This window comes from Scophthalmus maximus, chromosome 18 (genome assembly GCF_022379125.1).
Source record: "Scophthalmus maximus strain ysfricsl-2021 chromosome 18, ASM2237912v1, whole genome shotgun sequence".
NCBI classification, from domain to species: domain Eukaryota; kingdom Metazoa; phylum Chordata; class Actinopteri; order Pleuronectiformes; family Scophthalmidae; genus Scophthalmus; species Scophthalmus maximus.
Window position 1 is genome coordinate 784,595 of NC_061532.1, and position 27,448 is coordinate 812,042.

Consider the following 27,448-nt stretch of genomic DNA (forward strand, 5'->3'; position numbering starts at 1 on the left):
CACAACTATTCACGGCTGGCCGACCGACTCTACCTCCTGACCCACAGCCCCACCAATTTGATTAAATGTGGTTTCTTTCTCGTCCTGATTGATCTGGAAGCAGCTTGCTTTGTGTTGACTGCAACCAGGCTATGATGCTGTTCTTCTTCAGATACTTACCCTACTTATTCAGATACACATCTGAATATCAAATATTTCAAGTACCTCTTTGAGAAAGGAACTCAACGGACACCCCACCACGAGCTTTCCAGCTTTGCCGTTTAACTTGATGTCCTCCTCATTCAACGTGATGCCATCTTCAACAGGGTGAGTGAAGACCAGGGTGAACTTCAGGATCTGCTTCTTCCTCTTTCCACCCCGTCTCTTAACCACATGCTTTCGAATCGGTGCCATGTCTGACACGTAGCCAGGTCTCACGGTCTACACTGACCATCATTAATGTTTCATTTCACTTTATATTTACTCTCATTAAGGAGCATGAAAGAAAACTACTGCCCATGTCGCCTTGCCTGCACCTGATAATAACTTAACATTATATCATTGTAGCCTACAGTGGGTTACATAAGTGTTACACACTGTGTGCAGAGTACATCATGAATGTATATATAAATATATATAGATACACACATATTTGTTAATTTCTAGCTGTTTTGGAAGTTGCAAGTGATTGAAGAAAGTGGAGGCTACACGTGGACAATATAGTCATAGCAGAAACCCCATGTAGGCTATAATTGTATTGTGTCATGTTAATAAGTTAACAGAACAAAATAGTTGTCTTTTCCCAGCACCCTCTCTTACACCCATCCATTTCATGCAGGTATATTTTTCAGTCTTTATGCCAAGTTAAGCTAAGCTAACCACAAAGCAAATAAGTGTATTTTCCAAAATGTTGCCATACTCCTTCATGGCAAATTCAACATCTATAAGCAGTAGAAGCAAAGAAAAGGGCTGGCATGTTAACTGATGAGATATAAGTATTTAAATGATAGCCTGAATTAATAAACATTCAAAATTACAAACAAACTGCTGATGAGCATTTAATGCAATAAAACAAACATGTCCTGGCTCAGAAACGATATCTCATTTGTTTTAAACAAAGCAAAATATTTTATTCACTTTGCATACAGTAGCTCCAACCTCTGCCCCATAGGAAAAACTATTATAAGTAAACAATGCAGTTTTCTGAACTAAATGGCAAATGATCAAAAACGAGTTGAACTGTTAAAAAACAAGTTTAATAGTAAGACTGCTGGTGGCAGTGGGTGATCAAAACAATAAACACATCGCACAGTAAATAACATCTTCAAATCACACAGTACACACAACAACAGAATTATGTCAAAGTCCGTATGTATGGAGTCCCACAGGGATAAGAGACAGAGACCCGACAATGATATCAGATCTTCATTATCAGCAAAATACTCAGTTCACTTTTCGACTAATCAGTCCCTAAATAAAATCATGCTATATACATTTTTATAAAAATTAAAAAAAAAGAAAAAAGATATTGTACACATATTACATAATTACTCTAAACAACTGTGTTTTTACAGAAGATGTGTAAAAACACTTATGAAGGTCACCAATCTGCAGCAGAGTTTACTCATTCACGTCCTGAGATTCTGCTTTCACTTCTTGCCCAATTCCACTGTGGGCTCCATGGACTGCAGCTGTTTCAACATCAGGTCGGAGATGCCTGAGAATGCAGCATCTATAATTATTTTAACCTTACTAAGTGATTTCAGATTCTGACGGTTGCTGAACCTGACACAGACGTCTCTAGTGTTCATGCCAGCTGTTTTCCTCCATGTTTCTGGGACATCAACCTTCCTCAGGGCATGTTCAGATTTATTTGACTGTTCCAGGAACTTCAAGAACGACATTTCAAACCCCATAGGTTTGAAGGAGGCCAGTGGAGCGCTTTGCTCAGCCGCCTCTTCCGGCAGTACTGCAGGACAAGAAGAGTCCGAGTCATCGTCCTTACTGTAAACTATGTCAATCTTGGTCGTGCGTGGAATTTTTTTGCGTTTAACCTTCTTTTCAATCAGTTTTCGTGGACGTCCTCGTTTGCGCTTTATCACCACAGAGCCATCAGAACTTTCATCATTAGATAATTTGCTATCAAACAATGCAGCAGGAATCTCTGCACTGGTCCTTTTGCGTAGGACAGGCTTTGAATATCCATATTCTCCTCCTTCCAGGCCAGCATCTGCTGCCAGCTCATTGTCTGACAGGTCAGAGGTGTTGTCTGATTTGGAATCATCACTCCTGATGGAACGGTACTTCTGCCGAGGGAACTTTTTGCAGAATATGAAGTGACTCCTTTGCTGTTCCAGGTACTTTTCTGACAGCCCGTGCCCCACGTAATGTTTCAACATGCTCCGCTCTGATTTCATGACTGACTCACAACCTTTGATCATACAGGGATATTGCAGAGGAAATTTCTTAGTGCACATTGCAGATGCTTCCACTTTAGATTTCAAGGAGGGTTTTCCATATTTTGTCCAATGATTGGATTTTGACTTGCCAACTCTCTTTGTATCCCCTGCCTTCTTTAGGATCTTTTTATTGCTCTCAATGTTTTCCTTCCCATTACTTGTCTTGGTAATTTGGTAATGCAAAGTTTTTGAGTTCTGTTTCATGCCATCTTCTTTATTTTGTTGACTTTTTAATTTAGACTGGTGCAAGTCCTGATGCTTCTTCATGACATGTCTGAGAAGGTTTGACTTTGTTGCATACGAACGGTCACAGCCTTCAATTTCACACATGAATGAGCCATTTGATTGTTCGGGTTTCGACAGCTTTATATCTTTATGCTGTTCTTTGACGTGCCCAACATACTTCCAATGAGTAATGAAGGATGCAGTGCATCCTTGGTGGCCACAAGTAAACTTGCCAAGCTTCATGTTGGACAAGAGACTGTCAACCTTACCAAGACTGAGTTCATGCAGCTGAAGATAGTGCTGCAAAAGGGTGGGAACCTCTTGGAAAACTCGAGAGCAGTCTTTGACTTGGCATCTGAATTCAGAAATTTGGGGAATGTCTGCCTCTGGATCCTCATCATCATGTTCCGATATGTCATCCAGTCCCTCCACCTGGTCCTGCTCCTTGTTCACCTCCAGTGCTGACAAAGCGGACTGATGTACAGCCCTGTAATGGAGGATCAGATTATGCTGGATGGTGAAGGCTGCCACACAGCCTTGATGAACGCAGCGATACGGTCTGTATGGACTCATGTCATCATCAGAGTTTGACTTCTTCTCTTTTGACTTCTTGGTCATTTCTATGTTTGGCTTAACTATTACCTGTCTGTTAGCACCCCTCATGTCGAAAGACGGGGGCCCTGTGGTGGTCTGGGCCTGTACTTGTGGAGTCAAAGCTTGGTTGCGCAAGGGATGAATGACTGTGGAACAATTGTCATCTTCAAATTTAACTTTAGGTAGGTCCATGTTAGAATTTGGTAAAAGTGCCTGCGATGGGATTTCACATTTTACTACATCTTGGAGTGGAAACAGAGGCGTCGTTAGAGCCTCTGGGGCCTGGTTTGTGCCAACGGGCCACTTTTGAACAGTAGCAGATGCGGGAGATTTGGCCAGCCTGCGCTTCATATCTAGATCTGAGATTTCTTTTGCTGATAATTTGTGAGCTGACTGATAGTGAGTGCGAAGGTTTGAGTTACGAGTAAATGTTTTACTACACCTTTCACATTTGAAGGGGGCATATAGCCCATACCTTTTTTTAACCACATTCACCATCTCAAGTGTGTAGTAGTGAGTTTTGGAAAGGTGTTTCCATAGCGATTCACTTGATATGGAACTAAATGTGCAGGTCTCGTTCTCACAACTAAATTGCTTGACAGGCTGGGACGATGTCAAACTATGCAAATGCACCACCGCATGTCCTGTCTGTCTGTTCATAGTTTTGTTATTATGTTTCAAGGAAGCTGACATCTGATCGGATATTTCTTTGGCCAAGCTCAGCCTCTCAAATGCACTTTGAATTCCTGTCATCCACAGTTGCTGGCTGGCAGACAACTGCATGGGTTCTGGATCTACATCATTTGTAAAAATTCCCATGGGACTCAGTACTTCCTGTGGCAGGGGGGTGGTCTCTCTGAAACAAGTAAAGCTGTGGGTGTTCAATAGTTGTTCGATTTCACCGGATGTTCCTGGTATGAATACAGGGTTTTCTTGAATGACTTGTCCTTGACTAGCCAAGTCAATCTTTGCATCAGGAGACATCTGATCAAGTCCAGGATTATTGGAAGGGCTGCACATTTGACCAAAACACATGGAATTCTTTGAATTGGCATTGGCAACAGTATTGCCTGAAACACATGAGCTGTTTCTACGTTGAAAGTTGGTGGCCAGAATCTGCTCCCGCAGTCTCTTTTTAATATCTTGCTCAGTAGCCTTCCTTTGTGTCTCAGCCTGCTTACCACTTGTTGCTGGACTAAGCTGACTATCAGGTAACTCTGTTTTCATCACTGGGTTTAAACCTGTATCTGGTATCTGAATGGTTGTCCCTGAGTGATACCCTTGACCGTGAATTGCCCCAGAAGTTACATGGTTTGTAGGAACACTGCCAGGAACATCAAGGGGAGGGTTTTCTTTGAACATCTGAGAAAGAAGTGGGTCAGGAAACGCACTTCCACCAAATGCATCAGTGGTTTGCTGAGGATAATGGGCTGTACTATACAATTTGTCCTCTCGCCTCTCCTCTCTCTTCAGCTGGATATTTTCTGTATGTTGTATAACTGAGCTACCTGGCAAACGCTCACTGGCTCCATAGGTAACACAAGGGTTTTGAAACAATGGCTGGGGAGTGTATACAAAATTGGATTCAGCCATGATTGGTTTGAGAATGTCATAACTTGGCTCATCATTCCCATATGCTGTCAAATTATCTTGCGGGTAACTGGTAGTGTGGTAATCTTTTGTGGCTTTTGAAGCACTTGTCCCTGACGGATGAGGCTTTTCTTGATACACAGCAGAATGATTATAAGACAACTGTGGCTGAGCAGTGCCAACTGTTTGATCTGAATTAAGGAGGTCAAGAAATGATGTTGGCAGATCTGTGTTCAGCTGAGACTCTTCATATGGTTTGCAGATTGTACGCTTGGACAAGTGGCCTCCGAGGGATTTTGGACTATCAAATTGTCTAAAACACCTGCGACAAACAAATTTGCCATCTTTAATAATAGCTGGGCATTTGGTTCTTCTGTTCCTTTTGACTCGTTTTTGATTGTCAGGATTGTTTTCAGTGATGACGGCATCATTTTGAGGTTGGTTGCTACTGCTATTGTGGCCTGCAATGCCTGGTGAGGGGAAATTGGACTGTACATGATTTTGCATTAACTTATCTTGTGCCTTGGGACCTGAGACTAAACTGCTTTGCATCTGTGATGTATATGCCGGAAGACGGTCTTCCGCTTGCTCTGACACTTCCTTTGCACCATCAATGCACAAGGGGAAAACTGACTGGGACTGCAAAGACTTGGCTGATTTGTTCATGGTTGAGTGCCAATTTTGACTACCTAAAACTTGGGAACGCATAGTTATTAAACTTGTATCACTTCCTAACTGAGAGAGAACAATAGGATTTAACACGCTTTCCATCAGGAGTGATGCATTCTGGTTGTGAGCAGATGAATGGGAATGCAGGTTAGTATAGTTTGAGCTTGTGCCCATGTTAGTATAAGGAGGTGATTGTATAACATTCTGCCTCTGAACCCCATGAACTGGTACTTCATTACCATGCGAATTTGGAAGTGAATCACCTAAACAGAGATTTCCGGCAGATGATGTGCTTGGTGCCAAAGAGTGGGTTATCTTGATTTTAGTTCGAGCAACTTTCCATTGCTCATAGAAATCTGGGTGAATCGTTTTCATGTGCTTGGTAACACTTCTGTGGGAGCTGTAGTGCCTTGTACACATTTCAAATGCACAGTGAAATCGGTCTCTCTGTCCTGGAGCAGGACCTTTGGAAGTTGTGGATGACACAACGTTCTCTGGTTTGTTCCCAGACAATGGTTGAGGAGTTACTGTTGGAGGAAGTGGTTGTGACATTGCTGGATCTATGGAATTTTTAGGCAGTGACACCATTAAACGTTTGGTGAAACACATTGGACGTTGCAGTCCTGGCAATGGTACACTGCAGTCCGAGTTGTAACTCATTGATCCAGTATTCACAGTACTAGGGAACATCTGTGATTGGCCCAGTAAAACATGTGTATTACAGCTAAGAGACGCTTTCGGTTCAAATTGATGTACAGGTTGATTCTGTTGAGGTGGTCTCATATAATCAAAAGAATGACCATCGCTGTGTCTATTAGGATCGGACATGAAGGAATTTGCAGGCTGAATCACAGAATGATTTAAACTCCGTGTCTTACTGGTTGAGATAGGCATATCTTGTGATTCATGTTTGAGTCTATGCTCTCCCAGGGTTTCCACAGGTACTTGTGAGGATTTCAGCAAACTCTCAATTGACACTGGCAGCCTTCCATGATCTGGATTAACAGCATTTTCAGTTTTCCAGTTCTCTTGGGAATTCTCTTGTAGTTGGGGAGTGTGATTTGAAAGCATTTGCTCAATGAGTGAAGGGCCAGCCTGCACATTTTGTTCTGTCTGTTCAGAAGATGGGCTGTCCTCTTGAGTGGCATGCTCCTCTTGGTGCAAATCCAGCAGCTGTTGTGAATGAAATACCTTTCCACAGTCCATAACTTTACAAGTGAAAGTTTTATAATGATGTGCTTCATGGTCATACAGCCGGAAGGCCTCATTGAATGTCTTTCCACAATTGGGAAACATGCATCTAGCCTTAAAAACAGCATGTGTTTTCCTGTGTATAAGGAGCTCAGTGTTGGACAAGAAACTCGCCTTGCAGTTTAACTGTATACAGATATACGGCTTCACACCACAGTGGACCTGTAAATGATCGTTGAGATGGGTGACATTAACAAAGTGGCGGCGGCAGTACTGGCAAACAACCTTCTTCCTCTGCATTTCAAGGAAAGTCTTTGCTTCTTCGTTGTCCCCATGGGATTTTACATGTGCAACAAGATTTTTGAAAAATTTAAAGCTCCTTCTGCATTTTCCAACAGGGCATACATTTTCCTCACAACTCTCAGTGCTGCATCTGCCCACTCTGGCCTGACTATTATTGACCAACGCCCCTTTTCCCCCAAGAGAATCACTATTTTTATATAGTTTGTTTTCTGTCTTGCCCTTTAAATCTGAAAAGATAGGGGAAGCTGTTTTGGGATGAGCCAATTTTTTGTTTGATTTCATTGCAGTTAGCCTTTCCTTGCAAGACTGTTTAACATGTGATGTTACATGGGGAATCAATGTATCTTTTGTGGAAAATGTTTGAGCACATATAGGGCAGCTGTATACTCCACTGCTCAGATGAGTCTGTGCATGGCGTACAATCCGGTGGCCGAGAAACTCTTTATCACACAGCACACAGTATTGCATATATGCTTGCCAGTTTCTGAACCTGGCAGATATGAAACCCTTTTCTCTAAGTTTCTTCATTTCTCTGTTCTTCTCTCTCTTGTCTGTGACATCTTTTAGTTCGTTAGTGCCACTGACTAAATAGTCTGGGATATTCTCCTGACTGAAAAAGTCTTCTTCTTCTTCAGGGCTCTCTGTATCATTCAGCAGGTCAATGGATGACACTATTGAAGCCTCTTCACCCATTAATGCTAAACAATGACGCTTTAGTGTTTTCCAGTCCCAGAACTCTGGATCAAAAGGCCACTGGGTTTTAAAAACCAGTAGGAGTTCACAGCGTAGCGAGTTGGGAATGGGCATATTCTCCTCCTCCAGCTTTTGATCTGGTTCATTGTAAAGAGTCTCCACAGCATAGTATGAATCCACTGTGGGCTCCAGGAGGAACTCAGTCAGCTGACAGGCTCGCTTGACCTCTAGGTCAGTAGGAAGCAAACAGGAAATAGTTTTACACACCGTGGCCTTGGTGTTTCCATCATCTGATTCCATTCGCAGAGCCCTTATGCACATTTCAATGCACACTGGCAGACCAATGCTGTCAATCTATAAAAAAAGAGAAGCTGAATCATTTAAAACTACCAAAATCATGGAACAAAACTATTCTGAAACTCTTTTAGGACTTTCAAATTTCACCCAAAGCAATTTCATTAAAAAGTAAAAAAACTATGATTTGTACAGGGTTATACCATGTTCAGCAAAGGAAAATTGCCTATACTGAACAAGCAACAAAACAACGTTAACAAAATTTGGCTGCAGGTAGATATATTAATTTCTCAAATTAATAAAAAGTGTTGATGGTAGGTCCCCCCACTGTAAATAACATTTAAATAGCTAACCATGGCAGATGTCTATGTACATATAGCCTTATTTATCCTTCATGTAAAAAACTTGGGCAAATACTATGTATTGGAGCACTATGTGGGGGTATATATTCAAACATTATAACTGAAAGGTAACTGGTGATAACTTCTGTTTTTTAGCTGGCCCACTTTTAATAATACCATCACAGATGGCCTGTCTGTGGAGTTACCCATTCATCCAGGTCATAGTTCTCCACAAGGGGGTTGGACTCCACTGGACTTGGTTGTAGATTATAGATTAGGAGGCTGCTCATTGGTACTCCAGACTGTTTCAACAACAGTCGTTGAAACTGTAATGATGGCCAGTCGTTGGAGTGACTTCTGTCCACACCTTTGGTTTTGGGGGTCACATGATGCTAGGTTTGAAAGGTTGTTAAGTCTCCTGGGAAGGGATGAAAGGTCAGCAGGTCCACCTACAGTACAATGATGGTGTCGCAAACCATCTCCTCTGTTGAGGGGAGTTTCTTTATTTTGACATAGATGGCCTCTTTCACTCCTCTTTCAAGCCAACTGTCTTCCTTGTATAAAATGTGTACATTTGTATCTTCAAATGAGTGCCCCTTGTCCTTTAAGTGTACCAAGACAGCTGAGTCGTGGAATGAGTTACTGGGATTGAAAAAGCACAAGGATATGATGTTTGTTGAAGATTTCTTTCCAGAGGATCCTCTTCCTTTCAGGAGGATCTTCAACAAACATCATATCCCTGTGATTTTGAAACCCAGTAACACATTAAGACAAAGACTGTACACCCCAAAGACGCATACCACACACCCAAAAACGCAACCTGGTATATGCAGTCCAATGCAGCAAAGAATACACCCACCTGTATATTGGAGAAACCAAACAACAATTAAACACATGCAAGGCTCAACACAGGAGAGCCAGCTCTTCAGGGCAGGACTCAGATTCCTTCCTACACTTTAAGGACAAGGGACACGTCTTTGAAGATACAGATGTACACCTTTTGGACAGGGAAGAAAGAAGGCTTGAAAGAGGTGTGAAGGAAGCATCTACGTCAAAATAGAGAAACCTTCCCTTAACAGAGCAGCCGGTCTCCCACACCATCCTTCTCCCACCTACAATGATGTCCTTTCATTCCTTACCAGGGGACTTTACATTTCAAATTTTAAGGTGTGGACATGGGTGACTCCAACGACTCTAATGACCATCTTTACAACAGTTTGGAGTACCAGTGAGCACTGCCCATACTCCACAGAGAATGTATACCTGGGTTTCCACAACTTAGTAAGAACTGAAGAGCAATGAAATGTTTTCAAGGATCTCAAACCAAGTCCAGTTGTTCCTTATTCAACGCCCTTGTGGATGGTGACGTTTGCTGACCTCTGATTGGATGACCTTGATGAGGAACAGGATGTGGTACACAGTTTTGGAAAGGGATGACATCTGGCGGCATCTGTCAAGGAAAGCCTGTTCTGATGACTCCAACCGCTTCAACAGCTTGCTCCAAAACAGAGTGAGCTCCCTGGTGCGAAGAAAGAGAATTCACGGCCCAATTATTGTCTGTTCATTGATTAGAAGGGCCCTCGGAGAGCGCATACCCCTGCCAAGGCTAGTGCCCTTTCTCACCATGATAAAGAAAGTGAAGAAATATTCCTGATCTGACCGTTTAACAACAACCTTCTTGGGAGAGGTTCTTAACAACTTGTGACATACAGTGACACAAATGCAACACAAGCCTAGGATACTGGGGGCATTGACAAATTTAGGCGCACCAGTGCAACCAGTGTAAAAAGTTAGTCTGGAGCCCTGCATTACGAATTCTGCTCATGAGTGTGATTTTTTTTTTTTTTAATTTCCCACTCAATTTTCTGTGAGGAACATAAAATAGGCCTACACAGGTTTTCAGGGTAAATGCAGTTTTATCATCTCTTGAGGCAAATTGTCTGTCGTCAGCTAAAATTGATGAGAGAATATTTGTACAGCATTTGCAAATAAACACATTGATGCTCTTGGGGTTTGAGAAATTCGCGTTTTATTAACTTATGATTAAAACATTTGTCTACGATGTATTTCCCTCTTTCCATTCCTGAGGAAAGATCTCGTTTTCTTTAGCAGCCTGTGTGCTATATACAACACAGATTTGTTGATTTTGTGCATTTCATTGTGTGCTGTGTTGATTGATTTGAACTCAAACATAGGCAGTACTTCTTTAATTCTTAAATACACTCCTTGATGTCTCCTCACATTTGCATCAAGTCACACTTTACTTAAAAAACATTTCATGGCAAATCGACAATAATGACATTTTGGCTAGCGGACAACCCTCTCTTTCTCCTGAACCACAGCCGCCAAAAAATATTTTTTTCTTACCAAGCACAGTATGCATCTCCTTGAATAAGCTGTCGACTCAGGAAGGCCGAACATAAGCTGAAGGCTGCCATCTCATCCCCGTCTGACTCCAGGTTGCAGATCATCTCCAATGCATCTTGGCAGTCCTCCTTTGAAAGCTGTAAGAGATTGTCATGTATACATAAAGTTTCAGCATATAATAAAAATATTTACTCTGGTAAACGTTGACAGCAATTTAGGGGCTAGATCTATAAGAACTTCATACTCTTGTGAACAATTGTGTGCCGTAATAAAGAATTTAATCATAAACACATATTGTATGGATATGAATGATGATCACCATTAATACCCTTACAACCTATGTGTTGTATGGACACTGTTGACCACCACCCACATTACAAAAAGGGGGGAAGTAGCTTCTTTTGAAAATATCATTCTTTGCATAAAAATAAAAGCACAAAACAATTAATTAAAATTAACAATTAATTAAAATGAACATAAATATTGAACTTGGTGGACTGCAGGTATTTTGAGTAAAATAGCAATTTCTATAAAATTATGAAAGATTGTTCCCTGAGGATATTCCAAAATATAAGATGATTTTTCCTCAAAATTTAAAGACCATAATTCTGTATGTATAATGATTTTCATTGAATTCCCACTGTCATACAAATGTTTTGTGTTCTTCAAACAAATTAAGTTAATTTTCGCGCGCATGAAATTAAATTAACACACACACACACACAATTTGGACACGCCAGGTTCAGTATTGATAAATTTTGAATAAACAGCTGATCAGCACCCTGGAGCTGTTGCTAAGATAAGTGATAAGTTTATTATAAGTCTATGGCGCAACAAATTAGACTATGGCGGGCCGCCATTGTCTCATCAATGTATGGGAAACACTGGACATGAAGATGTGTTGAGGGTGGGACTGTTATCATGCATGAGAAATTTGGTGAAGAAATGACAACGTGGAGTTATGGTATTCTGATGTTTCATAGTGGCATTAAAGAAAGTTGTGGGGGGGCGCTATTGAGCCAAATTTGACACAATTAGACTAAAGAGACAATTTAGATAGCAGGAATTGCCACTCTTTACATTCCTTGAAATGTTGTTTGTGACTGGTTTTTCATGAAGGCACATCGAAATTTGACGCCACGCAACGGGAGGGACGTCAGACGAAAACTCACATATCTCTATAGCACATCATTTAACTGGTTTAGCTTTTCCTGAGCAAGTTTGAGGTGGATCTAGTCAACCTGCAAGGCAGAGGATGTAAAATTATAGACCATGTCACTTCCTGTTCCAGCAGATGTTGCTATGATGTTCGGTCAATATTGCCAGGTACAACACTCAATGACATGAGGGGGCGCTATGGAGCCCATGGGCCACACCAATGGACCAAGCCTCTGTCCCTGAGTAGTTGGAGCAATTTTTGATATGCAGACCAAATTTAATGAGAATTCATTAGCAAACATTAGCGTTTCTTCAGATTATACACGTTTCAACAGATGCAACTTGCTCTACTAGGTATGAACACATCCTTTATCCAAAGTGACACTTGCATAATCATTTCTAATTGCAAGTCCATATACCAAAATATGGATGTAAACTTACCTCATCCATGAGCTGATCCTGTTCAGAGGTAGAACAGAGGCAGACAAGGTACATCTGCTTGAAAGACCCCTTCCCTTGGAGACCAGAACAGTCAAAGCACGTCTTTGCCAGCAGTGCAGCCTTCTCAAACTGCTTCTCCTTCATCAGCTGCTTCACTCTCATCTCCAGCAGGACCAGCCCCTCCTGCACCAGGAACTCCTCAACTGAAAACCAGTGGCAAAACATTGGAGGCAATTTGTGCTGATTTTATAAATTGCATTTTAATGGATTTTACATGTGAAACTCTATAATTTAAATGCTGGTAATGACTGGCGGTCCTCTTTTTTACAGCTCAATTTGAAATGGAAATTTATTCTAGCGTTTTCTCATTGTGTTCCCTACTATTATTAGTCAAAGGCACAGCACTGAAATCCAATGAACAGGAAACACTATGATGAGAGAGAGAAAAAAAGACGCAAGGAGGGGCTAAGAGAATCCTTTATGTTATTATGAGAAGTGAAATTATTTCAACAGGGCTCTAGACTAACTAACATTTTTCACTCTGCCTTTTGGCACCTCAATAATAGTGGTGCAACATTGATCCGTGATCCGTTCGGATCAATATCTTTGGTTCGGCACACACGTGATCCGCGGATTGATTTATGGAAAAAAAAAAAGTTGTGCGCCGCATGTTCAGTCCACACAGCGTGGTCATGGCGAGCGGAGGAACAGAGGAGCTTGAATGCCCCGCGTCATTTAAATCCCCCGTATGGGAGCATTTTGACTTCGCTGTCAAATATAATGATGAAGGAAAAAGGTTAGTGGATAAAACCGTGACGTGTGTAGGCACTGTGGCACAAGAAAGCTATATGACAGTGGAAAGACATCAAGCATGGCCACGCATTTGAAGCGACATCACCCTGGTGTTTCACTGAAAGGAGTGAAAACGAAGGCTGCTCAACAACTGCTTATCATTTAAGCAGCCCCTTGTTGCACAATCCGACCGAGCTAAAGCCATCACAAACGCTATCGGTGTGTTTATAGGTGCAGACATGAGGCCATATTCGGTTGTGCAAAACGAGGGCTTTAAACACATGCTGAAAGTGCTTGAGCCACGTTACGACATCCCATCGCGCACCCTCTTCAGCGAAAAGATTGTGCCAGATCTTGATGAGCAGGAGAAGAAAAAAGTTGTGGATGAACTATCCCGAGCATCCTCTGTTGCGCTCACGACAGACGGGTGGACGTCCAGGGGAACGGAGAGCTATGTCACGATAACCGCTCACTTCATCACAGCAGACTGGGAGATGAGAAGTCTGGTGCTGCAGACACGCCCCCTCTACGAGAGTCACACAGGCACTCATCTTGCGTAGGTACTGACACAAGCAGTGGAGGAATGGAAGATAAAGAGGCCGCGTACTTATATCCCAGTCACAACTGATAATGCCCAAAATCAAATAAATGCAGTGAATTAGGCAGGACTGGGCCCGCAGATAGGGTGCTTTGCACATGTAGTGAATTTGGCATCACAGAAGGGAATCTCAGTCAATAGGATGGAACGCCTCCTTGGGAGGATCAGGAAGGTGGTTTCCTACTTCCACCGAAGCACAACAGCTGCTCATGTGCTTAAGACAAAGCAAGAAATGCTAAAGCTGCCTACTCATAAGCTCATACATGATGTCCCAACAAAGTGGAACTCCACTTATATGTTGGAGCGTTATCTGGAGCAGCAGGCCGCTATATACTCTGCATTGACCGACAAGACCCTGAAGAAAAATGTCAAAGACATCATCACCCTGTCTGATGATGATGTGAGAGTGGCAGAGGAGGTCCTCCAGGTGCTTAAACCCCTCAAAACTGTTACATCTCTGCTGAGCACTGAAACTTCACCATCTGTGTCAATGATCCTGCCGCTGAAAACAAGGATTCTACAATCCATGGCTTCAAATGTGGAAGACAGCACCATCACTCAAGATGTCAAGACTGCCATTAGAGAGGACCTGGAGCCCAGATACACTTCACCCCCTACTCTACAGGACTACCTGCACAGATCCACTGCCCTGGATCCGAGATTCAAGTCCCTGTCTCACATGGACCCTGCCCTACGCCAGAGGACATACAGTGACCTCACCACTGAGATTGTGAGAAGTCTGGGCACTAAAGACTGTGCTGAGGTAAAGAAAAAGAATATTATTTAAAAATGATAAATTTAAATCTAAAGACATTTTTTTATTTTCAGTAATAATGGCTTTTATTAAATGCTATTGCCACATTTTTCATGTCTATGAAACATAAAAATAAATAATAGGTTTAATTAATCAACTAATTTTCTTCTGCAGGGTCAAGCTGCAGAGCCAACAGGAGCAAACTTGGACACATCTCCTCCACAAAAGAAGTCGGCGATGGCAGAGCTTTTTGGAGAGACCTTTGCCAGCAAAGACATGGACAGCAAGACTCCTGCTGACATCATTAAAGAGGAGGTGGCATCCTACCTGGCAGCAAGCGGCATTACAGTGGATGGGGATCCACTGACATGGTGGAAAAGCAATGAGTGTAAATACCCTCATATTGCCAAGATGGCAAGATGGCAAGATGCTATCTCGCTGTGCCAGGCTCTTCAGTTCCTTCCGAGAGAGTGTTCTCAACAGCAGGGGACATAGTGACTGCAAAGAGGTCCACACTCTCCCCAGACAATGTAGACATCCTTGTCTTTTTGAAAAAGAATTTGAAATTATAAGCTCAGGTATGCTTTGCTTTCTTTCTTTTATTCTTCTTTGATGATGTGGACATAGGCTTTATTTCACTATCCATGTTTCAAGGAAGATGATGTGCCTTCATATGTTGCACTTTAAGTTGTTTTTTATCAATGGTCATTGGTCCATGTTTAAAGGAAGGAGATATGCCTTTTTATGTTGCACTTTAAGTTGTTTTTCATTAATTATCTTAAAAAGAAGATACTATGCGTTGTGCACCTTAAGTTGATTTTATATATTTTAATTTAAAAGTGTTAAGAAACTAAAAGAAAAAACGTATGTTTATTTGTCTTGTCTTTTTTTTTTTTTTTTTGCTGATCCGAAAAATTATCCGATCCATGAGTTTTTTGATCCGTTGCACCCCTACTCAATAACACACCTATTATACAGTTTCCATATACATTGGTTATTTCTTCACATATTTTGTAAATGACTGCAAACAGGAATAAAGGTGCTTTTCAGGAAGATGATTTTGGACTTAAATATTGTAAATGGTAGCTCTTCTTTGGTTATATACTAAGCAGTGTTACATTTTATTATCATTTGAGGAAGTGAGGAGGAGAATGGACAAATGTTTTGTTTCTCGTACTGTACTCAGTACCTTGTTAAACACTGAACAGCACTATTTCTAACAAATAATTAATATAAAGTACATGAAGTTATGTGTGGGACTAACATAAATCCCTCCCACTAGCTGCAGCTGTTGTCATTGACTGGGAGCAGCAGAAATAAAATGTACTTTCACTTTCACTAAATGTTTCCACAGATTTCCCTGCATTACTGCCTTTACTTGGAAAACATTTTTTAACGCTTGAGGCAACGACTGTTGTCGCCATCGTTAAGTACAACCAGACCTTAAACTGGTTAACTCTCTGCGCCATCGGCACATTGTGCACTAGATCTGCATATGCGACTGGCGGTGGGAGCTGGTGCCGGTGCTGATGAGCCGCGCCGACTATGTAGCAACGGTTACGTCGGATCTTATCGATACTACGGTCTTTCATAATTTAGCCCGGGGGGCCAGTTTAATACCAGATTTCTGTATCCATCGCTTACTATCACAGACGAAAGCTCGCCCTTCTCTGCCTCTTATTGGCTCAGACCTTGGTTTGTTAGGCACGACGGTGCGACCAAGGAAAACTTTTTAGTCGCACTGCACAGATTTTTGGTCGCACTCTGGAGCCCCGTTCGATCCTTATGAAAAGGTGGCAGTACAAATTAAGAGTATGGAAGCACTGGAACCAGCTGGACAGTGGGTGTACAGAGACTTTCTGTAGCCGCATTTACAACCGAAACTTTCATTTGTACTGCAAATGTATTGGCTTTTAGTGTTCTTGATTACCAATAATCACTATCCCTGAAAAAAACACAAGTAAGCCACTATCACAAATTTGAGCATGAGAACTATTCCACAGACCAATCTTTAACTTTGAAAAACCAGTGCAGGAACTCACCTTGATCCATCTGTAGATGTTCGTTGGACAGAAGACCTCGCAAGACACTGTTTGTCCAAACACCATCATACTGGCCCAAAGCAGACAGCAGGGACAGCTGAGCGAGACCATTCTCCTGCAGCTTACTGTGGGCAAACTATGCATAACAGGAAAATCCTTTAATTAAAGTCACAATTTGATGTTTGACTGCTCCTAACATACAAAGCCCTTAATAATCAAGCTCCATCATATCTTACAGAGCTCCTAGTTTCATATTATCCCAATAGATCACTTCGCTCTGTAAATGCAGGATTACTTGTGGTTCCCAGAGTCTGTAAAAGTAGAATGGGAGGCAGAGCCTTCAGCCACCAGGCTCCTCTCCTCTGGAACCAGCTCCCAGTTTGTGTCAGGGATGCAGATACCCTGTCTACATTTAAAGTTAAACTTAAAACCTTCCTTTTTGATAAAGCTTATAGTTAGAACTGCTCAGGTGTTTAATAAACCATTTCTTTATTATGCTGTTATAAGCCTAGACTGCTGGGGGAACTTATATCATGAGCATCTTTCTCCCTCTCCCGTTCTCTCCTTCTCCCTCTTTCTCTCCCTTTATATCTCTCTCCTTCTCCCACCTTTTCAATCTCTCTCTCTCTCTCTCTCTCTCTGCCCCCATGTATCTACATTACATGTCACTAACTCTGTTTTCTCTCTCCCCTAGTAGATCTGACCCCAGATCTGCAGGATCCAAACCCGTCATTATTATTATTACTATCATTATTATTAATAACATCATTGTATTTATAAGTATCAGTTTTCACTAATTATAAGTATCAGTCTGGTAGAAATTAAAGCAACTGTTATACTACCCCCCCCATCCCCCGATATGTTTACAGTACATGTCACTAACCCTGTTTGTGTTTTCTATCTCTCCTAGTGTATCTCTGACCCCAGAGCTGCAGGACCCAAACCCGTCATTATTATTATTATTGCTATTATTAATATTAATATTAATATCATCACTATATAATGACAACAACATAATTGTATTTTTTAATTATAAGTATCAGTCTGGTAGAGATTACAGCGGCGGTTGTACAACTGTCCTCTCTCTCTCTTCTCTCCTACTGTCTCTCCTCCCACCCTCTTTCTGCCCACCTCTCCTCTCTTCCTCCTCTCTCTCCTCACCCCAACCGGTCGAGACAGATGACCGCCCACAACTGAGTCTGGTTCTGTCAGAGATTTCTTCCTGTTAAAAGGGAGTTTTTTCTCTCCACCGTCGCCAAGTGCTTTGCTCATTGTGGGATTTGTTGGGTTTTCCCTGTAATATTGTAATATTGACCTCACTATGTAAAGTGCCTTGAGACAATGTATGTTGTGATATGGCGCTATACAAATAAAATTGAATTGAATTGAAATTGAATGTTTGAAGCTTTTGAGTAATCATTTGGTGGGCTGTGAAAAGCAAGTAATTAGTTAAAGGAGACATATTCTGCTCATATTCAGGTTCATACTTTTAATTTGTTTTACCACTTGAAAAGGTTTACATGGTCTAATGTTCAGAAAAGCCATCAGTGTTCTCATACGGCCAATTCCTGCAGCTCCTCTATTCACCCTCTATCTAAAACACATGGATTTCATTACCTCCCTATGAATTCAAGTCTGCTCTGATTGGCCGGCTGGCCCAGTATGTTGTGATTGGTCAACTGATTTCAAAATGTGTAGGGAATGTCACTCCCATTCACCAGAAAAGAGGAGAGCTTCAGATTGCAGGCGGGGTTACCCCAAAAGAGTCAAACTGTGACATCACAGTGGGAGAGAAATCTGAAACAGTAGTTCAGAGCCAGGCTGTAGGGTTTAGCCAGCTCAAAAAAAAACACAGGTTTTATATTTTTTTCCCGTTTGTGGGCCGGCAGGCTCCACAGATACACACATTTATGTGCACAAACACTGAAAAAGTGATTTAAATTTAAATTAAAAGTTGTGAAACACGGATATGATAGTTTGGGTTTTTGTTTCCTTGGCTTGGTAGTGTCAAAAACAGAGTAAAAGCTTAGATATTTAAACTCCAAAGATTTAGGAGGACCAGGTTTACACTGTGACTTTCATACTCTACAAGTGAAGGAAATTGCGGGGGGACGTTGCCTTATTGTGGCATTTTGAAGTCTTACTTAACAAGAGAATCTACATCTTTACCTGCACAGATGACTGGAATTTTTTCCACAAGCCATCTGGAATATCCTCCTTCAATGACAGCAAAAGCTCCACAAAACTCCTGCAGAACAAACAGAAAATCAACAAAAACTTGACACTAATTCTAATCTGGATTTAAAATGTGATCACAAAAAATTTTAATAGACTTAACAGGAAAGCTGTAATGCAACTTTCATTTCAGGATTTGATTCAGCATTATAATTATCAGAACATTTATCTTGTCAGCAATTAATCAATATTTAAATAGTACTTACAGTGACAGCCTCTCAATCACAAGAGGAACATTTTCACACTGCAGGGAGAGGTATGGCGAGGCCTGCGCATAACTCAGCAATGCGACTATATACACTTCCACCAGTGGCAGAGGCTCTTCCTCTATCTTCCAACAGCCTGCATACTCCAGCAGTGTCTACAGAGAGGGAAGAAATTTCACTTCATCCATCAATCCATCCATCCATGATCTATACCACTTTATCCTTTAAGTGTCGCAAGGGGGCTGGAGCCAATCTCAGCTGACATTGGGTGGGAGTTGGGGTTAACCCTGGACAGGTCACCGGCCTATCACAGGGCAACATACAGAGACAAACAACCATTCACTCTCACATTTAGAGTCGCAAATTAACCTAACCCTAATCTTTATGTCTTTGGACTTTGGACTTTGGGAGGAAGCCAGAGCACCCGGAAACAATTCACTTCCTAAATCACAATTTAAAGAGACCCTGTTTGTACTGAGTGAGTGATAGAGTTTTCCATCTGGCCATGAGGAGGTTACAACAATGGTCAGCTGGCTGTTGGACTTTTCCCACTGGCCGCCAATTTGCGATTTAGTGCCAACAGTTTCTATTTTGTTTTTAGAAAATTTTGACCTTTGTTTTGGCTACTCTGAAACAGAATATCAGAGCTCTTGAGTCAGGAGTTTGCGTTCTTCATGTCTGCCAAGAAGTGCATGTCTTTCACAGGGACACACAGCTGAAGCTGAAACTACAAGTGTTACAAGGTATCACCACAGCAACCTGGCAGGAGACACACTCCCTTGTTTAGTGAGATTTTTAAATTTCGGAAGTCTATACACAGTCCAGCCATACACTAGGTTTTTAAGTCCTATTGTCATTAAGCTTTCATTTAAAATAAATACGATGATACTTCATGAAATTCAGTCCAGAGGTCATCAAATGCACCACTTAAATTCAATATAACCTTTTTTCATTGGGACGGCCCTTCCCCGCTGATGAAAACGTTTTTTTGTGGTTTTGTTCATTTAACTGCAGGGAAGACCCATATATTCATGGGATAACGTAGCAAAAGTCAGGATGCATGATAATCAGTTGTACATACTGTAGTTACAGTGTGAATGTTTTGTTTTGCATCATGGGTTGTGTTTAAAGATACACCGCAAAAACAGTTCTGCAACTAATTTGGAAACCAAAAGAGGCATGGTTTAACAATGTATAAGTAAACGCAAATGGAGGGTATAAGAATAGTTAGTTATAATGTTAAGGAGAAAAACTCTAAATGAGCTTAAACAACTTTAATGTACTGTAGCCTTTCTACAAGAAAGCTACTTATCAGATTGTGAGCGCATGAAGTTTAAAAGGTCGAGGCAAGCCGAGTGTATTTCTCATCCCATCCTTCAGGTAAGAGGTGTGGAGTGGCGATATCATTGCATAGTTCCCTACAGTTTTGCAATCATTTAAAATGAACTGGTATGGAGGGGAGATTTATCTTATTGAACTGATCAATCTCCCCAAAAGGCTCTATGTTGAATATCTATGCTGCCAACTAAAATATTCCTACATTTATTAAGATGTAGGAAGTAATCATTGAAAAGGCCAAGGGAATAATTTTAATTGGAGATGACCGATTTGGTCAAATAGGTTAGATAAAAATCCAACTTAACGTGCCAAACCTTTGAGTGAAGGCCAGGCTCTCAAGAAAATTAAAAAGTGGAGCAGTTCGAAAAATTTTAGTTTTATTAATAAAGTGGAAAGAAAGAAGGTGGCGTTGCCACCCTTTATTATAACTTTCTCCAGTGCAAATAGATTTGTTTTGGAAAGATTGCAACTTTTGAATATCTTGCTGTTGTACTGAAATCTTCTCGCACTTTACTTTTAACCGTTTACAGGTCACCAAAATAATCTGCCAACTTTATTGATGAACGTACGCAGTTGCTGTCTAACATTAGTATTGAATTTGACTGAGTGGCTATCGTTGGTGATTTTAAAATTCATGTGGATAACACAAATGCTAGTAGTCCCAAAGAACTGCACAACACTCTGGATAACTTTGGACTGACCCAGCATGTGTCAGGGCCCACCCACTGCAAGGGTCACACACTGTACACTGGACACACTTTAGGTCTAAATATTATTTATATAAGGTGTTGATTACTGATGTTACACTCTCTTCCCAATACTCTATTTTCTTTGACATTACTGTCACTGCTGAGATTCATAATAGGGCAGATGTAATCTCATAACAATACATCAGTGAGAGTATATCATTCATGCAGGCTACCTGCTCTCTGCCAGTAATCTTGTGGATCATTTTGATTCTAAAGTGACAAATATCCTGGATGCAATTGCTACTGCAAAACTTAAAGTGATGTCTGGAAAGAGACCATGGAGAAATGCCACATTAGTAAGGTTCCAAAAAAGCTGAGTGCTGGCAAGCTGAACCCATGTGGCAAAAATCCAAACTCAAGGTTCATCATATTCACAGAGAAATATTGGAATTGAAGTGAGCTAGACAATCATCTTTTTCTGACCTCATTGACAATGCACATCTTATTCTCCACTGATGAAAGGCTGACTAACCCCCAAGTTAAAGTATCCCCTGTACTGCTCTCCACTCAGTCATGCAACAACATTGCTTCATTTTTCACAGAAAAGATTCAGAGGATCAGACAAGAAGTCAGCACCTCCACTACAAGTAACATTTCTGGGTCTCTATTGTACTTACACAAAACAAATCTAGTGAGCATGTCACAGTTTAATCCAGTTGATAAATCCAGTTGATTAACACTAGAAGAAGTGGTGCTACATCTAAAGTCCTCTACCTGTTGCTTTGATAGTTTAACAACAAACTTTTTGAAGAATGTTTTTGATTTGTATTTCTTCAGATTTATTGCATTTAGTAAACAGTTCCATTTTATCTGGTGACTTCCCTAGGGCCTTGAAAACTGCAGTTATTAAGCCTCTCCTAAAGAAGAATAAGCTTGATGCCTTAATACTCAGTAACTACAGGCCGATATCAAATCTGCCGTTTTTAATTAAAGTCATTGAAAAGGTTGTCTTCCTACAACTTTATAATTTCCTAACCTCCAACAATGGTTTTGATGTCTTTCAATCTGGATTACGACCCAACCACAGCCCTGAGACCACCTTAATTAGGGTTTTAAACAATATTCATTTTAATACGGATTGCGTCAGAATCTCTTTTTTGCTGGATTTAAATGACAACACATTGAGTCACCACCATTTTTTTCAATCTTCTCCTGATCACACTCTTTCATGTCAGTGCAGATCACCACACAGAAAGTCATGTCTATGTTGGACATCTTTACTCCCAAACTGCTGTCCCTGTTTCAAGCAAATATGGGTGCTGCAGGAGAGCGACATCAGGCACAAATGAGTATCCTACTCTATCCCATTACTATTTAGTTTATCTTAACTAATCATAATTCTACCAATCTCACTCACATTTCTCTCCATTCACCTGTTTGTTGAGGTCTTGAACATTGCAAGATAGGGCATTTCTTTTTTGATAACATCTCTGGAAATAATGTACTTTGTGACTTTTGATGTAAAAATAAAAAGATGGTGTAGAGATGTATTAGTTACCACATTTTGGTTGAGTTCAAATCGGGATCTGTTGGAAGAAAAATCTTTTGACCTTTGCAGGTATCAACTCTACTGCTCTATAATTCTAGTCATTATAGATAATGTTTGTTATGATTTGGCGCTATAAAATAAAATAGAATTTAATTATAAATATTTGTTTATTCAAATCAGACAAATTTATTTTATCCCCTCAAACTTTCCCTCCTGTTCCTGATCCATAATCACTTGCAAACTTGTCATTCCTCCTCTGCTCCTCAAATTCTTTTTCTTCCTTTGTTTTCTACCCTTCAATCTTTCTAACTTTCTCAACGCCCAACCACAACTTCCATTTATATGCAACAATCTGCATTTTCTCCTTCACCATATACAAAATATTCAATTTTTTGTTTTATTCTTGTATCCCTTAACAAATACCAGCATTCTATACCATCAAATTTTTTATTTCTCTAATGTAAATTGAAACAGTTTTGACATTTAAGTTGGTGGTAAAGGTAAACTCTGCATTAATGTGAGAGCAAAACATTTTATTCGATGTTGAATGATCTACAGAGTGGAACCCTATTCAGACAACATGAGAGGTTGTCATCCGTTGTTGAAGAGACAAGTGCCTTGATCAAGGATTTTGAGGTTAGTACAATAAATAGTTTTGAGGATTTTTATCGGTGTTATCGGTGTTGAATTGTACTACTGTAATCATAGATAACTGTGAAACAAGAACACTACCCTGTAAAGGAAAAGCATAGTGAGTGAGCAGTCACTAGGGCTGTTGCAAAACCACACCGTACAATAACTACTTTTTGTCAGACGGCATATTAGGCCAGAATTATTGCGATAAACAATATTATTGTCATGTTTTCACAACTGAAACGTGAGCTTTTATTAAACGCCTATTGGCCATTGTATCTTCTCCTACACAATTTGTGTGGCTGCCAGTTTCCTCCAGGACTTTTTTTCAGCAGCGGGGACAGTCAATCAAAGCAGCGATAGAAGCAAAATGTGAACTAAAGTGCACAACATCTAACTGCATGTTAAAGAGCTTTACTGGAGGAGCCTGCAAAGAGCTTGTGCTGATGAGCAGACTGACACAGGACATCAAACACTGTGCACTGCTCCAAATCACTGTCATGCAGTTTGTCCAGATTCGAGGTGCGACCCGACTTGCAGCTAATAAACAACCTGCATTTACTACACGTTACCTTGTAGTCACTTTCTCTCAAGTACAGTCAGACTTTTGACTGTTTACCGCAGTGCATTTCACTCTGTGAGTAGCATACACGCTAACTCCTATCAATAGTAGGGCTGCAGCTAACGATTCTTTTCATAATCCATTAATCTATCGCTTATTTTCTTCATTAATTGATTAGTTGTTTGTTTTTTGACATAAAATGTCAAAATGGTGAAAAATGTTTCCCAAGACCTCAAGTGTTTTTTTGTCCAACCAACAAAGATATTTAGTTTACTGTCACAGAGGAGCAAAGAAACCAGAAAATATTCAAATTGAATAGGCTGAAATCAGAGAATTTTTACTTTTTTTTCCTCCATAAAAACTACTTGAACTGATTAGTCGTTTATCATAATAGTTGGCAGTTAATTTAGTAATCGATTACTAATCCATTAACTGTTGCAGCTCTAATCAAAACACAGGCGCCGGTACATTGATGCGTGACGTAGACAGGCAGGTCCTGGCAGATGAATAAAAACCTCCTGGCAAGTAGTCACGTCCTTGCTGATAATCGATAAGCAGAACCAAAATTCTACTTTTTCTCACGGGTGCCCGGTAACACTACTCTGTCCTCACTGTCTCTCTCCCTGCCTCTCCTCGGGGGGGTGTCGCCCAAAGATTCTACAGCGCTCCTTCGTTGTGTCAAAATAAAAGCCCTCGCAGAGTCGTGTAATTGCAACCTCATCACATTTAATAAAATTCTGCAGCAGTGGTGGCAATAATTTAGCAAAATGAACATAGAGGAAAGCAAGGCTGCGGAGAGAAATGTTATCTAAAGTTTTGCCAGTTTGTGAGAGAGGATTTATGCAGCGTGACTGGCTTTGTCAACAAACATGCAGGTAAACACAATGGTGATAATCGAGGTCAATAGAAACCATCAAGTTCATGTATCATACGATAAGTCGATGACACAGAAACAACAGTTAGCGGACCGTGTGGAAATATTCGCTGACTTTTACCTTGTTATTGGTTTCACCCATTTTAGGGTTTTGTGATACTGTATGCTTGTACAGTATACTGGTGGAATAAATGTTTGTTTAAATAATGTGTTGTTGATGTGATGTTTACATTTCATTTCACTAGATACAAGTACTACTGAAGTAAAGAGTATTTGTGGTTAAATATGTAAATGTACCATTCAATTTTGTTAAATAAAAGTCTATTATTTATTGAATTCATTAAAAAGATTAAGTAAATGTACAACATTTGATTTGTTACATAATAACCTCATTTGTAGTTAAATCTACCAACCACTTCAGTTATATCTACTATTGTTTTGTGTGGTTTTGACGTACAGCTCGGACACACCCCACAATTTTTAAAGTCGTAAGATCGCTGTACCGTTCATGCTAGACGACTTGCTATCTTGAAATCGTGAGGCTTTCAGTTGTTGTGCTGTTCACACTAACTGACTCATTGACATCAGGAGGTCACTCACTGCACGATCCTTCACCAGGAGAACGAGTGTCTCTGGTGTCCAAAGAATGTTTTGTCACAAAATCGCACAAGCAAGAAGTGACACGGGAAATGGCGCTGTATACACGTGGAACAGCACCACAACAACACCTCGTTGGCAGGAGCACCACATTTAGTAGGGATGTCACAGTCATAATTCGAAAGTTAATGTGTTTCGTGCATTAGTGTTCCTGCCAGAGTTCAAACTTCTGTTCTGTTGTGCTACAGTTTGTCCCCCTGGGTTTTGCAGTCGACGCACCCACTGCCAGTCACAGCTCACACTACAGGGTTTGGGCTCAGCAACAATTCCAGATATTTAGCCTGCTAGATATCTGGCAGACGTCGGTGAGGCCTTGGGGAGTCACTTTGATCGTGTCGTTGGCAGCTCACACACGGTGATCGAGTTCCCATTTGCGAGTCCTGATTTTCATGCCAATTTTTCTCTGATTGGTGGCGAGCTCAAAAATTTGTCGGCGAGCGGAAAATCTGTCTTAAAATCATTTAGTGTGAACTCGGCATAACTCATAGCCATGTTGCTGCTGCTGCTTCTTCTTCATCGAATGTTGTGTAATTGTGCTACAGACCCTCCCCTGGGTTTCCGCTCAGCCCGTGTCGTCTTGGGCTGTCTTTGGCTGTAGTGCATCAACGCCACTGATGCAGTAGTCTACATACTCACTGCCAGTCACAGCACAGTTCACACTACAGGATTTGAGGCGAGGACTCTCGGGCTGCCCATCCACAGCGACACCCTCCATTTCTGATACAATGACAGAACGTTTGATGACAGTAACGGAGGTAGGATCTCAATGCTAATTTAGTGTGAAAGTATTTCAACTCGAGCGACTGAAGCGAAATAGCGCGAAGAAGCGGAATTGGCATCTTTGCATTGACCATGTAAATCTACTGGGTGGGATCACTTGCACCAGTGGGGTTGCCCCATGAGGCAGTTTATTTACCTTGTAATAAGTCATCAGTCCGTATGTGGAACTGGTTTCAGTTTGCATCTGTGGTGGACAACGGTACCCACTTGACTTCTGCAAAAGCGGAATACAATGGATACAAATAAAGAAATCCTTCGCAGGAAAAAAGCCCTGTGCCGTCCTGTCGCCTTCGACGCATTTCACTGACTTTGAAAATGCAGCGCCGTTTAACACAGTTAGAGATCGGCTTCAACTTCAAAGTTAGTGGAGAAAGACTGACTGGTTTTCAGAGCCCGGAGGAACGTCGCCCCCGGAGACGATCTGCGAAATGACTCTCACGAGAACGCGCACGTAGACAAACACACGAGACCGAGAGCTAACAGCGGGCTAACTGCGGGACGCAGCTGGGCGGCTGGCGTGCTAACTGGGAGTTTCCACCACCCGAGGGCACGTTGACAAGAGGAGTGCTACGAGTCTGTCGGTACCGGTCCACAGGAGATGACTGGAGGGACACATTACACATTTGACCCCGACAACACACGGGTTGACTGACACCCTGCAAACACAGCCAGCAGCTGGCGTGTAGCAGTAGCTAGCTCGCTGAGCTAGCCATGTCTGCGATCAGTCGAGTTCGAAGTCTGGGCTCGACATCACCGGGTTTGGTTCTGTCACTAGCTCGAGCTCGACCCAGTCCGTTGTCCCGGAGTTCGGCTCTGAATCGAACACTTCACCGCATCCCCCCAGGAGCTAGGACGAACCGTTATTGTTAGTGTTAGTGTGAGGCGGCTAGCGTGTCGGCTAACGACGTGGTGGGGAAACTCACCTTACAGAACTCCTGGCAGTACTCGGACGATGAGTGGACCGGGGCGTCGCCGCGTCCACCCACCGCGTCTTGCAGTACCTGCAGCCGCTGTCCGAGTTCCCAAACCGTTCCGCCGACAGCGCTCCCGGGACTGCGGTCCTGCTCGGCCTCCTCGTCCGCCATCTTCACAGCCCGCTGCAGGGCGTACCACTACCGCGTCGCGACGTCACCGCGTGACGCGCCCGCTGTCAGTTGGTCCAGTGTGGTCCACTCACAGCGAGCCACTGGCCACAGACACAACCCCACACCGGAAGTTCTTCTGGACTGATGATGAACATTAATGTGGGACTGAGATGTTGTTATTGGGAAAACTGTGTGGACAGAATCATGTCTTTATTTTCAATCGGATCATTTTATATGCTAAGTTATATTTTCAAATGGCCTAAAAGTTGATTATGTTTGCAAATTTAATAAAAATATTAGTTTAGAATATTGCATGTTTTTGTATGATCTGCTATGGGTTGCTGTGCATG

General features: G+C 41.5%; 1 protein-coding gene across 3 annotated transcripts; it reads right to left on the reverse strand.

Annotated features, from left to right (window-relative positions):
- Window positions 1-1,213: 1,213 nt before the first annotated feature.
- On the reverse strand, window positions 1,214-27,152 carry znf292b (zinc finger protein 292b). Of its 3 annotated transcripts, XM_047328502.1 has the most exons (9): window positions 26,937-27,151; window positions 26,150-26,227; window positions 18,932-19,086; window positions 18,660-18,738; window positions 16,491-16,626; window positions 12,305-12,507; window positions 10,706-10,842; window positions 9,716-9,857; window positions 1,214-8,057 (listed from the first exon to the last, which is right to left on the reverse strand). In XM_047328502.1, the coding sequence occupies exons 1-9, from the start codon at window positions 27,096-27,098 to the stop codon at window positions 1,629-1,631; spliced, it is 7,521 nt and encodes a 2,506-aa protein (XP_047184458.1). In that variant the 5' UTR covers window positions 27,099-27,151; the 3' UTR covers window positions 1,214-1,628. The 3 variants fall into 3 exon arrangements, with proteins under 3 accessions (XP_047184458.1, XP_047184459.1, XP_047184460.1); XM_047328503.1 differs by lacking the exon at window positions 26,150-26,227 and having other exon boundaries at window positions 26,937-27,150; XM_047328504.1 differs by lacking the exons at window positions 1,214-8,057; window positions 9,716-9,857 and having other exon boundaries at window positions 10,531-10,842; window positions 26,937-27,152.
- Between the last annotated feature and the right edge of the window lie 296 nt (window positions 27,153-27,448).

Excerpts from the sequence above, each read along its gene's own strand:
- znf292b (XM_047328502.1), bottom strand. The coding sequence starts at position 27,098 with ATGGCGGACGAGGAGGCCGAGCAGGACCGCAGTCCCGGGAGCGCTGTC. Across the intron at positions 26,228-26,936 it reads ACTGCCAGGAGTTCTGTAAG|AAGTCAAGTGGGTACCGTTG; the intron begins GTGAGTTTCCCC and ends CCGCTTTTGCAG. Across the intron at positions 10,843-12,304 it reads AGGATCAGCTCATGGATGAG|CTTTCAAAGGAGGACTGCCA; the intron begins GTAAGTTTACAT and ends AATCTCTTACAG.